The sequence below is a fragment of the Felis catus genome, chromosome A1, assembly GCF_018350175.1.
Source record: "Felis catus isolate Fca126 chromosome A1, F.catus_Fca126_mat1.0, whole genome shotgun sequence".
Lineage (NCBI taxonomy): Eukaryota > Metazoa > Chordata > Mammalia > Carnivora > Felidae > Felis > Felis catus.
Window position 1 is genome coordinate 58882123 of NC_058368.1, and position 17140 is coordinate 58899262.

The following is a 17140-nucleotide window of genomic DNA, read 5'->3' on the forward strand; positions in this document are numbered from 1 at the left end:
AAAACAATCTGCTGGAAAGGGGGAACTACTGGTCAGACTTAGGTCTGGCTCCATGTCAATCATACCCAGACACAGAATGGCCTTTTTGCAGATAGTGAACAAGAAGCTTCTGTGTGGATAACAGACAGAAATCTCCTTCTCATGCATGTACCTCAGTGCATGCGTGTGTTTGCGTTAATCCTGACTTGATTGAATTACAAATCAAACTAATTGAAGAAAGTTCATTTAAAAAGAGAGTTTTCATTTTATTTTTATTGTTGTGAGTGGTATTTTTAATCTTCTTGAAAGGCACCCAAGAATAATTACCTTTGTGAACCAAAAATATACAAAACTGTACAGAATAAATAATTCATAGAAATCTAGCTATACTTTCTTGTAAAATAAAGCTACATTGTCCCACTCCTGAGGCAACTTAAAACACTTACCCTTAGACGTGCCTTTTGCTACTAATTTATGGCAACTATCAGTTTACATCAATAAAGATTTTTAAAAACACAATTTTTCCTATTTGTTTTACACCTGTGAATTATTACTTGCCACAAGAAACATATTTCTATCATGGTCATTTAAATTTACAAAGGATTAATGCTATGAAAGAAACTAAACTTAATTTATGCACTAATCATATTTACAATTGAGTATCAGTAGCATTTTAAAATTATCCCAAGGAAAAAAAATGAACTTTGAGCACAAATGACATACCTTAGTTCACAGCAGCATTGACAATAAGATTGTCCACACAAAATGTGCAGAAAAACCAAAAAAGTTTGCCTATTTATCCACCTGAACTATTAATCACTCCTATTTTCAAATTCAGAAAGCATAGCAGTGGTATTTTTCTAACCCTCAAATGAAAACTTTGAAGTCTTGGGCTCCTCATAGCCTACTAATTCAACCTTCTATTTTTTTCTTTACTATTACTAGTGGTAATTTTGAAGTTCCAGTTCCTTTTGCCTTTATTTCAAGAAAACTAGGTGTATCTGACAATGTACATTTTTGTGGTATATACTGATTATATAAACAATATATTCCTTACATATTATAATAACTACATACACAGGTATAGCTTTTAAATGACAAAACCCAATTCTATTTCATCCACTGGTAAAGTAATTCAAGAAAACAAGGGTTGCTTAAAGACTCAACCCTCTTAGATGTGCAAGAGGACTCTTCTGAAACACTTTTAAGTATATGGAGAAATATTACTATAATCCTTGGATGATTTACATGCAAGGATTTATTTTATCGGGGGTAGGCAAAATTGCCCAAAGACAATGCAATGGCTTCTCCCAATGATCCCTGAGTTTCTTTTTCTTCTTTTTTTCCCATAGGATTACTGCTGTGCTTTAGTTCTGATTGATGACACACTCATGTAAGGCACTTATTTACAAGGATTGGACTTAAGACAGAATCACAGCATTTCTGCAAAAGCCCCAATCTCTCCATCTATGTTTGCTGCTCCAGAACTTCTAAGTAGTCAGGTTCAGCATGTAAGTTAGCTTTAAGCTCAAAATACTCATTTTTAGTCTGTTCCACTAATACCTTCCTGGGCCTTGAGTACATTAAAGTCTCCATTAATTTTAACTCTTCGTGGGCTCCAGGATAATGTACCTCCATGTCAGGCTGGAGTTGAGCAATGTTCTTCCTTAGGTATTCTGTGATTCCCAGTTGCTGAAGTTCTCTTTCTTTCTCTAAAATGTTCCTATATAATGAACTGGCATCCTGAAAAGATAAAAATTCAGTTGATTGGTCTGTGGTTTTGTATTTCATATTTGACCCTGTGAGTGGTGAATGATTTTCCCGTTCTAAAAGACTTCTTTGGAGATGTTTCGCATCACTTCCATCTTTTTCATTCCTTTCTTCTTCATCTTCCAAATGCTTTGGGCCAAAGGATGGACTTCTATAGACATGAACCATGGGACTCACCATGTGCTGCTCATAGAGTGATGCAGTGGGTCTCTCAGTAGTGTGGTGAGTTGTTTTATGGCCATACATACTATACTGGAGATGGACTGGACTGTTGTCTCTCATCTGCTCATCAGCTTGTTTCTTTTTGTATCTTCTCCTGCGGTGGAGAACAAGAACCACTATCCCTGCAGCACAGAACACAATGGTTATGAACACAATCAGCAGTCCTAGTATTAGAACAGAGAGTGGTACAGCATCAGTAAGTGATCTCAAAATAGTATCGGCTGTAGTTGTGGTTGCAGGGGTACTGACAATTATGTAACTAGTTTGAGTTGGCAGGGATGGGTTATTGACTAAACCAGGGCAAAGAAGTTCACTAGTTAGTGCTTTTAATTCCTTTTTGTCCAGGTGCTCTGGAGAAGTGCAGAGGATGTCATCTGTTACTGTGTTCTTACTTAGTTTTTGTAGCCATTGTTGCAATCCAACCAGGTCACAGGAGCAATCCCAGGGATTGTCCTCAAGGTCAATCTGAGTCAATAAGTCAAGGTCATCCAAGATATTACTTACAGGGAGATGGGTAAACTGGTTTGTTTTTAGGTTTATCCTTGTTAGGGAAACCCCTGAAAAAATATGTGGTGGTAAAACTTGCAGGAGGTTGTTATTTAAATAGAGGACTTTAAGTTTAGGCATTGGGTTAAAGGTCCCTGGCAATATTTCCTTAACTGCATTGTATTCAAGATATAAGTATTCAAGATTGTGGAGACCAAGGAACATGCCTCTACTTAATTTGGTCAGGTGGTTACCATTTAGATAGAGCTTTTGCAATCTTGTCAGATTCATAAATGAGCCTTCCTCAAGAACCTCAATACGATTATTTCCCAAGTGAAGCATTTCCAAAGTGAAGTATTCCACTAGATCAGACTTCATTAATGTATGGATAATATTGCCTGCTAGCACAAGCTTTCTGGGATTTTGTGGAGGAGGTTTTAGATCTGATAAGCTTTCAATATTGCGCTCCTGACAGTGTACTAGAAGTCCTGATGGGGATAGTACTTTGCAGTTACAGGGAATAGGACAGTAGGGTCCTGGGAGTTGAGTGAATGGCTTTGTAATATAGGGTATCAAAACTGGTGCTTTGGTGGTTGGTTTTGAAAGAGGTGTGGTTTTGATTGACACGTGACTTTCACTCATTGAAGAAGTTGCTGCCAGATGCAACGATCCTGATGGATCCTCGTGTTCTTCATACACTGGTGGGGTGGGGCAAATTGATTCCTTTTTCAGTCTGCTTAGTATACTTCCTTTGAAAAATGGAGGGCTGTTGCAGACGACATCACCAATTACAGACTGTGGAGGCATGTTTTCCAACCAAATTTTTAGCTCTAATAAGTCACAATTACAGGTCCACTTATTGTCCTCCAATTGGAGGTCCAATATCCGGCCAATGTGTTCTAAAAAGCCAACATAAGGCAATGTTTGCAACTGATTTCCACGAAGATCTAGATGGGTTAAAGGAACGAACCGAAATATGTTTGGAGGAAGACTCTCAATGGCATTGTCATTTAAAATTAACACTTTAAGTCTGTTAAGCTTGCTAAAGGCACTTGGTTCAATCACTGTAATGAAATTGTTATCTGCTTGGAGGAATTCCAGGTTTTCCAGTCCATGGAAGGTATCCTCTTTGAGAATTTCTAATGAATTGTGATTGATATGAAGTTGCTTAAGAAGGCCAAGGCCATTAAATGCACCAGACTCAATATCTGCAATATTGTTAAATCCAAGGTGTATTGAGATAGCATTGGTAAGCCCAGAAAAGTCATTTGTGTGAAGCATTGTCAAGCCATTATTTAATAAACTTAGGTGGAAAGGTCGTGATGGTGGTACACTTATTTGGGATAACTTCTTGATACCTTTTTCTTCACAATTTATTAGCATTGTGCCATCTTTTTCCTCGCAATTGCAAAGAGAATCACAAGAACCTCTGGTCGAGGACATTGGAGTTTGGGACTGTGAAGATATGCTGGCAAGGAGAGATGAATATAAGAGATGAATCCACAGCTTCATGTTGCCGTGTGATGAAATCTGATTCTGTAAAACAAAATGCAATAGCAATGCACTTTAGTGGGCAGAGGGAGGGAGGAGATGAACCTCACAATCACAAAATAGAAGGTTTTCCTCCAAAAGGAAAAAAAAATATTACTCTGAAACTATGAATACCTTCTGGAGCTACATTTTCTTTTATTTTTTTTTTCTAATACTATGACAAGCATGTTTTGCTTTACTTTGAACTTGCCCTGTGATAAAAATACAAAATTTAGGTCAAGGAGAATTTTAAATTTTATATCATCAGTGGTATTCACATTTGCCAAATAAACTGCATTTTAATAGACGAGAGAGGTGCTGCTTAATTGGGCCATCAGTACTTTGATATGATGTAAAGGTGTGTATTTGAGAAGATGCTGATTTGTTTTTTTTTACACAAAGTTGATGAATCTAAGGCTGAAGGATTACAATATAAAACAAATACATGATATTAGCCAGAAGCAGAGAATACTGTAGGGAATGCAAAAATGTTAGAAAGAGTTAGAAAAAATGTATGTATATATGTATGCACATATGCATTAATAATGCAATTCCTTTATTTATTTATATTTTTGAACTGGACGTTAGTTACAATGTAACATCTAATACTTGTGTCTGTGTTTTAACCTGTTTTGATGATTGGCTCAATTTTATCATCTATTTAAAAACCTTGAGGAAAATAAGTCTCTGACCATGTAAGATGGTAGTTCACTATGAAAAGAATTTCATTTTAACTATGCTGTCTAGGGCACTTTGTATAAGCTTGATAGTATTAGATATATATGGTTAAGAGTGCCCATTAAAATTTCACTTGTCGGACTGTATACTGAATTTCTAAAGGTAGAATATTTCCTGCTGCTTTTAAATTGTTATGTATGAGGTTAATATCATAACCTTGAAGAAGAAAAGCTGAGCTTTGTAACACATTTCTAGCTGCTGTAAATGAACAAGCAATGCCTCATATAAACTTCTAGCAAATGACTTTCTAACAAGGTCTTAAAATAGGCTTTAGGGCACTGAATGTCATCACATAATTAAACAATGGATCTCCTTTATAATAAGGCTTAAAGTCACAAACAATGAACTCTACAACAAACTGCATGATCCTGAAACACTTGAGGATACCTCTAATTAGGTAAATAAAAAATGACAGTTCAGGATAACAGCATCATATATTCCAACTTCTTAAAAATTTAAGACATGCAGCTGAAATAGCAATTTTTTTTAAAAAGATTTAACTCTGAGAAGCCAGCAGTGACTAGATAAATACATGTAACTCCAGTGGTGTTTAGTGGCATTTCTTTCCTTCATATAAATTAAATTGAAAGGTAAATAAACACCGTATCTCAAAACTCTTCAACTTTTCCAAATGGTATCTGCTTCTATTTACTTTTAATGGAATGTGAACAATAACTTTGAACCTAATTAACATTCACAATCAGATAGAACATTACCAAACCCCAATCAAGAATCCTGAAAAAAAAATTTCATCCCATGAAAATACATTGTTTTATTGAAAACATGTCTAGTATGAAGTTTCTGAATGGTAAAAGGCAGCTGAGGAAATAAAACAGTATAGTGCCTTTCTATATGAAGGAAAAGTTAGCAGATTAAATGTTTCCATGGGGAAATTGATTTTAAACAGCTTAGAGTCTATGTTTAGAATCCAACGGTTTGTAGTTGGGAGTCTTCAACTTGTGGATTAGCTTCCACAAACACTAAAAGTACTTCTTAATAGATTACTAAGAAATAATATTATTCATTTCACCAGTAACATCATCTTGAGAAAACAATAAATAACTTCCAAATGACAATCTCTGGTTATTTTTTTAAAATCTTATATTCATTTTATGTTCTTCAAAATGTCCTAGGGAACAGTTTGCAATCTTTTCAGAAATGCACACAAATTTGAACACTGGTTCCATATTGACAACATCTGATCCAATGTTAAAGAGGTCAAAAATATGTATTTTCAAGTCAGGAAATAATAAAAGTAGCCTACAAAATACAAAGAGTCTTTTAATATTCTGCTTATGTTTTAAAATCAGCAATGGTGTTTGGAAGTGCTCTCTCCTTCAGAAGGCATACATACTTAGTTTCCAACAGCACACTGCATGCCATGAAATAAATAGTGGCATCTTATATTATTTGCTCCTCTGTGCAGCCAGCTGTTGGACTGTCTGCTGCTCAGAGAAAACAGGCAACTGCTACAGCATTAGTTGTGCCCATGAGTAGGAATGAAACTGGATATCTTTTAATGCAAAGTTATTTTTTTAAAGGACAAACACACAAATTGAATCACTTTAAGATAATGCAAAAATAGGCATTCGAAAAGCCTGAAAACATTCATCTTACCTGTAAAGCAGAGACTCTTCCTGACGTTATCTGTAATGCACAGCTGGAAGAGATGTTCAAAGTAAATTGTTTCCTTACTAAAAAAGAAAACACCAACCACCACGTACTTTCTTCTCAAATTTCACTTTTTGGCAGGTCCCATTGCTTCATAAAGTTAAAAACCTCTGCTCAAAGACCAAATGCTGAGCATTTCATTGAAAATATTTCAGGCAGAGTGCATGCTAGATCATCCTGAAGCAGTTGCCTTTTTTCCCCAATTAAAATTCACGGCATACTTCACAGCTATGCTGACTTTTTTTGCATATAGTTAACCATTTGCAAGCTGCTGAACACAGGAAATAAACAAGATGTTTCACAGAGCTGGGATTGATCACTCTTGCTTTCTTAGGTTGTAGATCCAAGCTGCAGCAGTGTTCTCTTTCCTCCCTTTCTAGTCTTTCTTGTTAGCTCAGTTTGTTATTAGTCAGATTGCCAAGGGCTGGGAGGTAGGCGTAAATAAAGAGACTTCTTGGCTTTTGACTCAGCCTTTAAGCCCTTCCCCAGCAGAGCGCTTTACCCTGCCAGTGTCATTTAACACAAGAGACAGCTCCACCTTGGGACTGCTCAACTCCTCCTCTTTCTGCAAATGGCCTTTCCCCTCCCTTTCAATACCAGAGAGAGTGCAAGTAAATTTTGGTGGAAATAATGATGTACCGTTTTAAACGTTGTATAAAAGCTAACTAACACATTATGTTAAATTCTCAGCTAGCACAGTACTGTACTGTTTACACACACGTGTGCAGAAAAGCTGCAAGCCATGTGGCCTGTAGAATGGTTGTTTCAGGTTTGGTTTTGCTTTTTTGGTTTTGTTTTTTACTGGTATTTATTGTTGAAATGGTGCACTAATTATTAAAATGTTCACGTGAACTACTTTCCTGCAATATTTGCAGTTTTGGATTTACCATTTAATTTTTTTAAAGCCTCATGTCAGAGACTCTCAGTAGTATACTTCATTATTTCTTTCCCTACAGCTAATGTTCAGTAATGAGACTAGAAATGAGGTTCTTTTGCAGTTAAGATAATATTTATTTGGAATGGAAATATTATTACTATGACATTCATTCAGGAAACTTTATTACAGATGGTTATTGTTAATAGAACATTTTGCTTATCATTCTCCAAAATATGAAATGATGTCTTTTCAGGTAAAATGAAACAAGTTGAATGAGTATATAGAAATTACAATATCCTGATTTTTATGGTACTAGCTGGAGAGAGCATTTTTTTCCTAAAAAGATTCTATTTATAAAGCTACTTGTTTCTTCAACTCTCAAAAGTTTCTGAATCATCACTAATAAAACTCTCAACTGTCAGATTCCTTATTTCCCAAAATGCCTGTGTTTTAAAAAATCATTCCTTCTACCTGCATTCTAAGTACCTGAACTTTTTTACATCCAAAATGAATATATTAGATGCCATTATTTATTCATTTTGAAATAGTCTATGGTTAGAAACACCGTTCACCCGAGGTTCTAGAGGCTGCCTGTGTAATATTAGGTCTCATTTCAGGAAAAAAAAAAAGGTTTTTATGTAGGTTAAATCATCAAAATGGGAGAATATCAGATTGGGTTATTATTTAATGACTGTCTGCAGTTATGCATTCAAATTCATAAAGTTTTCATATCCTTAGTGTGGAACAGTTGCTTTAAAAGATATGGATTTTGAAGCAGTTTTTAATATTCTCTCATTCCTTAATATTATATTCTTTCACTCATTAAGTGTCTCATTTATTTTCATGACACTGGGTGTTTTAAAATGAAATAGAGATAATGGTATAGGTAGGGGGATGGGGAAAGATGATAAAGATAAAGAGAGACTAAAGGAAATAAGAGAAAATGAAGGTAAGGAATTAATCTCAGGCCCAATTTGCTGCTCGCTGATGAACAGGTTACATTAGCTTCACTCAATCTAATGATTTAGATAGGTAGGGACAAAATGGAGTTAGAATCAATGGGAAAACAAGGAACTAGTAACTTCCCTTCCAGCACTGTATACACAATTCTCCAAATGTGTTCCTTTAGTTTTGGAATCGAGGCCACAGGAGAAGTGTTCTGGAAGTATAGTCTGTGGAGGAAAGTGGTTCAAACAGACACATGGACAAGTAGAATTAAATTCCCTATAGATCGACACAGGTTTCTCTCATTTCCTCCAATTTGATTATGTGTCTATTTTATCCATAATGTACACCTAGCAGGTATTTCAAGTTATTTATCTCTAATCCCTTACCTATACATGACATGTAGTCCTCATACATAAATTACTGGTCAATTCAAAGGTAAGGAAGAGAAGTAACTAACAACCCCTTTTTTATATTTATTATTCTTTACTTTTTCTCTAGATTTTGGGTGGAAACACAAAGAATGGTTGGGTAAAGAATTGTTTGAGAAGCATTCTGTAGCTTTGAACTTAGTTCAAAGGAGTAGTATTGATAAAGAATTATTCAGCATTACCTTAAACTCAATAGTAAATATATATGTATATATATAATAGTACATACAAAATGATTATGGCTAAATCCATTATTCTCTAGATTTTGTTAATGGTAATTCCTCAGTTATTTCACTAAATCAATCATGCTGCCATTCTTTCCAAATTGCTTATGGCAGAATGTGTTATTGATTATTGGACATTTAACATTGTTTTTATTTTCCAATTGTTACATGGAAAAATACTTTTCAGTGTATCTTTCTCCAAGTTTTAGCAATAAATTCAATAAGTGATCCTAATAAATACTAGATTTTCTTAACCTTTCCACATAATTTACCCCCAGTGACTCCATATTGGAAGATGTTAAAACGTAATCAATTATTTTTAACCACATAGTCTACATTATGTTTTATTGCGACTTTTAACTGCTTCTTAGAATGTACATCTTCAAGGGAAAACATGAAAGTTCTAATTATAATGAAAATACCAAGCAACCAGAAGAAATAAACCTACCTCTGTTAGTCATTTTAGAGCAGCAGTGTACATAAGGCAGCACAGTGCACAGTCATAACACCAGGACTCAGGAGAATGCCTTCTCTTCTCTGCTCATGTAGATGGGAGGTGGGTAGGGTGGGGAATCATTTTACATATCTAATGGTGACAAAGGCCAGATGGAAGAATATTTTATGTAATTTGTTGGACTGGACTGATAATGCATATGGGACACATAGAATGAAAAGATCAATATTAAGTGCTGGAAAGAGTAAAGAAAAATTACTAACAGTGAAAGAGATTGATTCATGCTGTACAGGACTAGCTCTACATCAGAACATCTGCCCACCTTTTTTCAGTGCCACATTTAAGTGGTAAAATGAAAACATATGTCTGATTGATTTTAACACAAGAATCTGGAAGGCTTGAAGAGAAAGGTCTTTACACTGTCTGTGGTGTAGACTGAGGTATAGTAACATATTTTGAAGGTAGAAAGTATAACCCTTGGTGACCCTTTGAGGATTATAATACTATAGATGTATTTTAAATATTCATTGATGATTTCACTCTCTGAAGAGATATTTAACAAGGAAATAATCCCAAAATAATGTCACTTTGAAAGTATGTACATAATTATTAAAAAATATATTCAAAACAAATTCTTGAGTAACAGCATTCCTGTGGGCTCTGTCTGCTATGTACTTTCAGAGAATTACAATGAAACTCAAGATAATGTTATTAAAATTTAATATTACAGAATTTGTGAGTAACATCTAAATTTACAGATATGTAGAAAACTTGTGCACTAGTTTCACAAACATTAATAAAGTCATATTTCCTGTTTCTTATTTCAAGCTAAAAGTTTCTCTAAAATTGTATATACTTTTGAAAATGTGTATGTTCCATTGTAAAACTCTAAAGGAAAACTCTAAAGAAACAGAAAAAGTTAAATCTACTAACAATCCCAGAGATTAACTTCAACTCAAATATTTATTTTGTATTCCTATCCTGTTTATTGTATACAGAATTAATACCTCTTATAAAATTTTCAAAAAATCTTTAAAAATAATAATGGGGCAAAGTCTACTTAAAATGTGTAATTGAACTTATTTACACAAATCTTATTCATAAAAGATAATAATTAAAGAATGTTGTCTTCTATCTTTTATAATACTATGCCATACAGTAACCTTAGAATTTGTTTCCCAAATCTTGAACTTAGAGTTCTCTTTCATGCTTCACTGGAAGAGAAGCCTGAAACAATTTGCCATCTTTATTTTATTTTATTTTATTTTATTTTATTTTATTTTATTTTATATTTTTGGTTCTGTTAAAAGAATCAGAGCATAATGATCATGGATACTTTTTCTTTTGACAATAAGATACAATTTAATAAAGGAACATCACCTTTGTATACAGAAGAATATAAAATTTCTCAACTTTTGGCAATAACATCTTGTACATGAGAAGGACATTTGCATATATTCATCAAGAATAATCACTGAGGAATGCAAATTATTTTACCTGTTTAACCCTATAATTGTAATATGTAGCCATTTTTCCAAATATGTAAATATCATGTAATACCATGTAAATATCATAACCATGAATATAATATATCTCTCTATCTCTATCTATCTCCATGTCTATATACATTTATGCTTTAAGATCATCTATATGGAGATGATCTCCATATAGTGGGATGAAAGTAATAATTTTACCAACCTAACAATGATTAGTTGACACTGAAATTTAAGTAGCAAACTTTACAGTGAAAAGTCTATATGTCTTAGAGGGAGTTTATATGATAGATACAATATTTTATAAAGTCATGCATAAGTGGTTTAGGAAACTTGCCTTTTGCATTGACTCTTTAATAAAAAAGGTTAATTTGTTATTTAAATCTTAAGTTTCTTTCATGGTCAATTTGCTCTGAGAGCAAAGGTATAAAACTAATAATGGAATTGCTTTATTCTAAGAGAGCTTTTACAATCATTCTTCCTGTTTTTGATTTGAAATCTGTTGACACAAAGGAACTCTCTGATACCTTTATTTAACCTGGCAAAACCTAAGCAAAACAAAACAAAAGCTTTCTCTTGGAAGCTTGGATTAGAAATTCTCTGTCTTCATGTAAAGTGTATTTGTGATTTCATAAAGTTCCTTACTTCAAATGGATAACTAAACATATATATATATATATGTATATATGTATACATGTATGTATACATACATGTCTATGTATATATACACACACATATATATACATACATATGTATATGTATACATATATACAACTAAAAAATGTTGATTAATGTTTTACAATGAATAATGAGCAGTAGCAAGAGACAAGGTCCAGTGTAATAATGGTAGACTGGGAGTTACTTTGATGGTAAAGACTCCTCTAGGGAAAGCTATTATCTACTTGGTATTTTTTCTCTGTTACTATAGAGTGAGCTGCACATAGGAAACACTCAAATAAGTAGTTATTCAAGTTGAATAGTTTCTTTGTCTTTCTCACTACCGTGTAATCTTAGGACACTTACTATTCCTAGGGATGCATATACATTATATTTTTAAAATTTTTGTCTATATAACAAAAACTAATGCTAAAGATCAAGACTGAAAATTTTAAAAACTTGATTCCCTGGGTTTTTCCAAATATTGTTGTTTGGCAGTTATTATAATACAACCTGTGTGACCAGATCACTTTGTTACCAGATGATTAACAATAATGCCAGGCAAATACCACTGAATCAAATAAGCATGATAGATGCTCAGCTTGGTGGTTCACCTGCAGGAGATTTAAAATTTCTGGATGTCCTTCTACTGTCAATCACAGTTTGGACATCACTGACTATCCCTATTACCTACTGCTGTGTCATGAGGAATGTAACTTATTCAAACTGTTTTAATCTCGTAATTGTGATATTCACCCATTTTTACAAAACATGTCAGTTTCATTAAGTTCAATGTATTATTTTAATAAAATAAAACTGTACATATCATGCATATATGTACATTTATTTAATTATGCTTTAAAATCATCTACATAGAGATGATCTCCACATTGTGGAATGAAAGTAGCACATTTTCCAGTCTAGGCTTGATTAGTTGACATGGAAATCTAAATACCAAATTTTACAGTCATTTGGAGAGTAATAATTTTTTTTTGTTACAATTGGATCTATATTCTGTAAAGAAAATAATTGACAATGAAACACATGTTCATTGAGAAATGGAAGTGCATAGTTCAAGAAGTGACTCAGGAATTATTCTATTTTGCATTATTTTTACTTGATAACAATGGAATTAACATAAAAAGACAGTTACTGAACTATTACTATCATCACTGGAGTATTAGTATTAAACAAGAAAGTGAATAAATCATTAATGGCAAGTTTCACTCGATAATGTTGGCTGTTTTTTTTAAACAGGAATCTTGATGAAAACTCCAAAAAAAATAAGGAATATTGCATTTTGGTATATAACATTTTAAAGAGTATAACATAACATAGAGAAAAAGCTTCTGAGTTGTAAATAATTCACTTAGATACACGGAGTCATTCCTTCAAAATCTATATTCAATGTACAAAAAATGCATTTATCCCTTACTTGCATATCTACATGGAGATAAATATGGATATTTATTAATATAATTATCCTTTTGATGATTTTACTGTATACATCTCACCTATATTAATCTTTAATCTTTCCTCTGAAATAATTGAGGCTTCCTTATGACTGTTCAATATTGTATATTTCCCATATAATATTACATGTTTAAGAAAATAAGGGCAATATCATTTATAACTTTCATGTTTCCCAATATTGTAATAGGACATAGACCATTGTGATATATAATAAATAATACCAATGAAATATCAACAGCAATAAAATTCTAATAAAAATTAATACCTAATAATCAAATGACTGTTTAAGTGGACAGATATCCTTTGTTGTTTCTTGGGGGTAGGGGAAGGAAAGGGAGTTGACAATTAATTTCAAATTAATTTTGGATGTATCATACGGGATTTTCCTAGGCAGTCTAAAATTTCAAGCCTCATAAAACACTCATTTGAACTATATAAAGACTTTCAATTCCCTCCCCCTCAAAGAGTATTAAATTTGAAGTCACATGATACAGTAAGACAAATACTCCTCAAATATTTGTATTCTTTTCTTTGATTATGATCAGAAGGGCATTTATAAAAAGTATTTCCTCATTTTTATTTGCAACTCCAACCTCCTACAACTTAGGAAACTGATTTTTAGAAACCTCACAGCTTTAAACAGTTGTTTAGCAGTAAAACAATTTTAAAAACATAGCTTAACTATCTTAAAAAAGGAAGCAATTCAAAATAGCACTTACCTGCTTTTCCTTTCCATACATAGAAATACATGTCTTCCACAAAAATATTACAAATTTTTGATACTAGTAGAAATCACTGTTTAATAATTCTTGGTTTGAGGGAAGATGAAAAACTGAAAGCAAGAGTTTTTAATCTAAAACTAATCTTGAATATTTGTATAATATTGTTAAGAACTAAGGGAATCATTCCTAACACCTCCTTTGGTTCAGAGCTTTTTTACTCTTTTAGTTCCCTCTAGTGGATATTTTTAAAAATTCTTAACAACTTTAAAAGCTGCAGAGAGCATGCTCTGTTGAATTCTTACTTTAAACATGTAGATTATGTATGTAGTTGTTCCATTGCTGGCCTGTAACAATTATCATGATGTGTTAACGGTATATTTTAAGAAACATTTGACCAAATTTGAGCATGATTAGAAGCAAAGTATTACAGAACATATTGTTTGTAAGAATAACTGACAATCTCCATTGTTTTTATTACCCATCATATTCTTAAAAGGGTTTATAAATGTTCCTCAATTAAACAACAACAAAAAACATGCTACAGCTATTTATTAGTGTCCAACTATCTTTTTAAAATTTTTTTTATCTTTAGATATTAAATTACTACTACTAATAATAAATAGTAGTATGTATGTATGTATAATTGTGAGCTCTCATCATGTTTATAACTAGTGTGATCACTCTACACATAGTAACATATTTATTCTTAGAACAAATCTATGTGACAAGTGCTTTTGGAATGAGGAAATTGGTGCATAAAAGTAATATACACAATGTTACAGAACTAGTAAAGGCAGAGTCTAGACTTCAACCTATCTATTCTGACTTCAGAATTTGTTTGTTCAGCAGAGAAAATTGCTAGTCAGGGCAAATATTCTCATAAGCGGACATAATTTGTAATAAGATAAGATTTTAGTCTTATATATAATAGGAATAAATTAAAAAAGAATTTGTTTTTGAATTAAAAATACTTTTTCTAAAACATATTTCATTCAATACATAAGCATTAATGACAATTGTGGGCAAAGAATTGCATTGGTTGAAAACACAAACATGAACTTTTTATATGCATACATATATATGATTCGCACATAGATATACCTGAAGAACTGTATAATTGATCAAGTGATCTATATCTATATTGATACCGATATAGATATAGATATCCTCATCATACTACATTATACTAACCACCTATACTTCTTTGTCCTTCTAAGTCAATGAGTACCAAGCTTCTACAAAGATTGACATTTAGAGGAAATCAATTTGTCACATCTTACTCCACTTACTTTAGGGTTGCCTGAGGGAAGAGGGAAGAGCCTATTGTGCAATATATAAGTCCAGAAGCCCTTTGGATCAGATTCATGTTGCATGCTCCACATCCGATGAACTCTGTAGTCTCCCTGACCTAAAGTGGACCCCACTGCCTGCCCTAAAGTGGACCCCAGACACCCCACATAAGATTCCTCAAATGGATACATAATCTCTCCTTCATAATAGACATGTCTCCCTCCATCTCCCCAATGTACCCTCGCCCATAATAGACACAAGTATTTTAGATGTGGAAGGTGTGTGTATGTACTAATGATGCGAGTGGACATTCACCAAACCCCTGGATTATCTAAAGAACAAGTGGGGACAGGAGTGAGATATGAGAGAATATGCCACTAGGCATGGCAAGGGGCTATGTTATTCTGATTACCCGGTTCTTCCTTCTCACAACAAACAAAACAACATAATACTGCTTATCATCCGACTTGATTTTGCTATTCTTTCTTAAAGTGTTAAGGTATTATATTCCACATATTTTTTAGAAGCTCAGAGTCATCATTGTGGATATTAGTTATACAGTCACTCATTTAATAAATATTACTTGAATTCTAAATGTAACGATATTATTAAGAACCTTAATAAATATATATTAATATTTTTAAAAAAGAAATTACGGTGCCAGGCACCTACTATATATTTCAATTAAAAAAAAAAAAAAACTCTTCACAACACCCTATAAGAGATTTAATATTGTTAACTTCACTTTACAGGTAAGGAAAGTGATAAATTAAGAATGAAAAATAACTTGGTGAGGGTCGCACAGCTCGTAAATAACTAGCTTTCTGGTCTGGCTGAGTGTAAGAATCATGCTTCCCTGTATAAGGCAGTTCTAATAAAATATAAAATGCATTAGGTTTGAGTTATTTAATGTTTAAGGCTGAGACATTTAAGTAAAATATCAAGTGAAATATTAGCATAATATGAATTTTTAGGTTTTATAAAATACATTGTTGTTTTTTAAACATACCTTGAAGAAAAGACATCTTAATTAAAGACTTATAAAGAAGGTGTTATCTCAAGAAACTTAAGTTTAAAATCAAATGTCTAACTGGCTATAAATCATTCAGCAAAGATGTGTACTGAAAAATACTTAATTTGTAGTTCAATATCTCCCTCTGCTGTTAGAAAACACTAATGAAAATTGTTTCAGCATATATACTTACATGGTAGACTATGTTTATATATTAACACAATAAAATACATTAAAATATTCATAACCTTTCTTCATGTTTTAAAATTGTGAATCCTACATTACATTTAAGAAAACACTTCATTTACTTGAAATGAAAATAGTAAATGCTAGACATTAAACTTACAGTGAATAATTTATATGATTAACTTTACTGAAATTTTATGTCTGTCGTATAGTTGTTTTGGGTATTCGTTTTACACAAGTATTACATGTGAGAGAATACCTGAAAACTCTTTCTGTGTTACCTCCAACAATTCTGGAATTCTCTTTCTTTTTTTTTTCTGTTACAAAATTGAAATTTAAGCAAAAAAGTATTTCCAATGTCACAGACTTCTAGGGTAATACAATACTGTAACTAAATATAATTTTCTCAATAGCTACATTAGTAAATTAATAGAATATAAATACAGTATTAACCACAACTTTCCTAATCATGGATAAAGAAACACAAACACAAAGAGCCCAATCATAAAATACACACATAAAAATATTACATTATTACCAACAATTTTCTTCTTAATATGAGAACATAGCATAGATATTAAAAAGAACATATCATTTTTGTATTTGCTAAGAATAATGTTTTTAGAAGCCGTTTCCTAAAATTATATTTGGTGGTAGATATTATTACATGGCTATCTTTTAAAACTCTATTGTTTATGACAATCAAAAATAATAAAAACTTGAAAATTATAATAAATGGAAAAATGAAGTACTTTTATCAAAGGAAAGAGAAAATATAAAAGCTAAATTAATTCAGATAAATCCAGGATAAAAAAAACCATAAAGTGCTTTGTAGTGCAATGAAATAAATGTTAAAATGAAATTAATACATTATTTATAGAAATAACAAGTTTAATGATTTAACATAAAAGGGCTAAAAATACAACTGTTTGCTCCCATTTTTACATCTAGTTATATATTCCCTGACATCTTTGTAAAAA

General features: G+C 32.4%; 1 protein-coding gene across 3 annotated transcripts in view; it reads right to left on the reverse strand.

The window, feature by feature from the left end:
- Positions 1–220: 220 nt before the first annotated feature.
- The window catches only part of SLITRK6 (SLIT and NTRK like family member 6), a 30005-nt gene continuing 13085 nt past the window's right edge, over positions 221–17140 (reverse strand). For 2 of the 3 annotated variants that reach the window (XM_045054947.1, XM_045054946.1), the window contains exons 3-4: positions 6343–6385; positions 221–3993 (exon numbers count right to left, since the gene is read on the reverse strand). In XM_045054947.1, the coding sequence (XP_044910882.1) occupies positions 1447–3993; positions 6343–6385 (2590 nt within the window). In that variant the 3' untranslated portion in view covers positions 221–1446. Of the gene's footprint in view, positions 3994–6342; positions 6386–9321; positions 9441–17140 lie in introns of those variants that run through there. The other variant, XM_006927353.5, reaches the window with a different exon arrangement.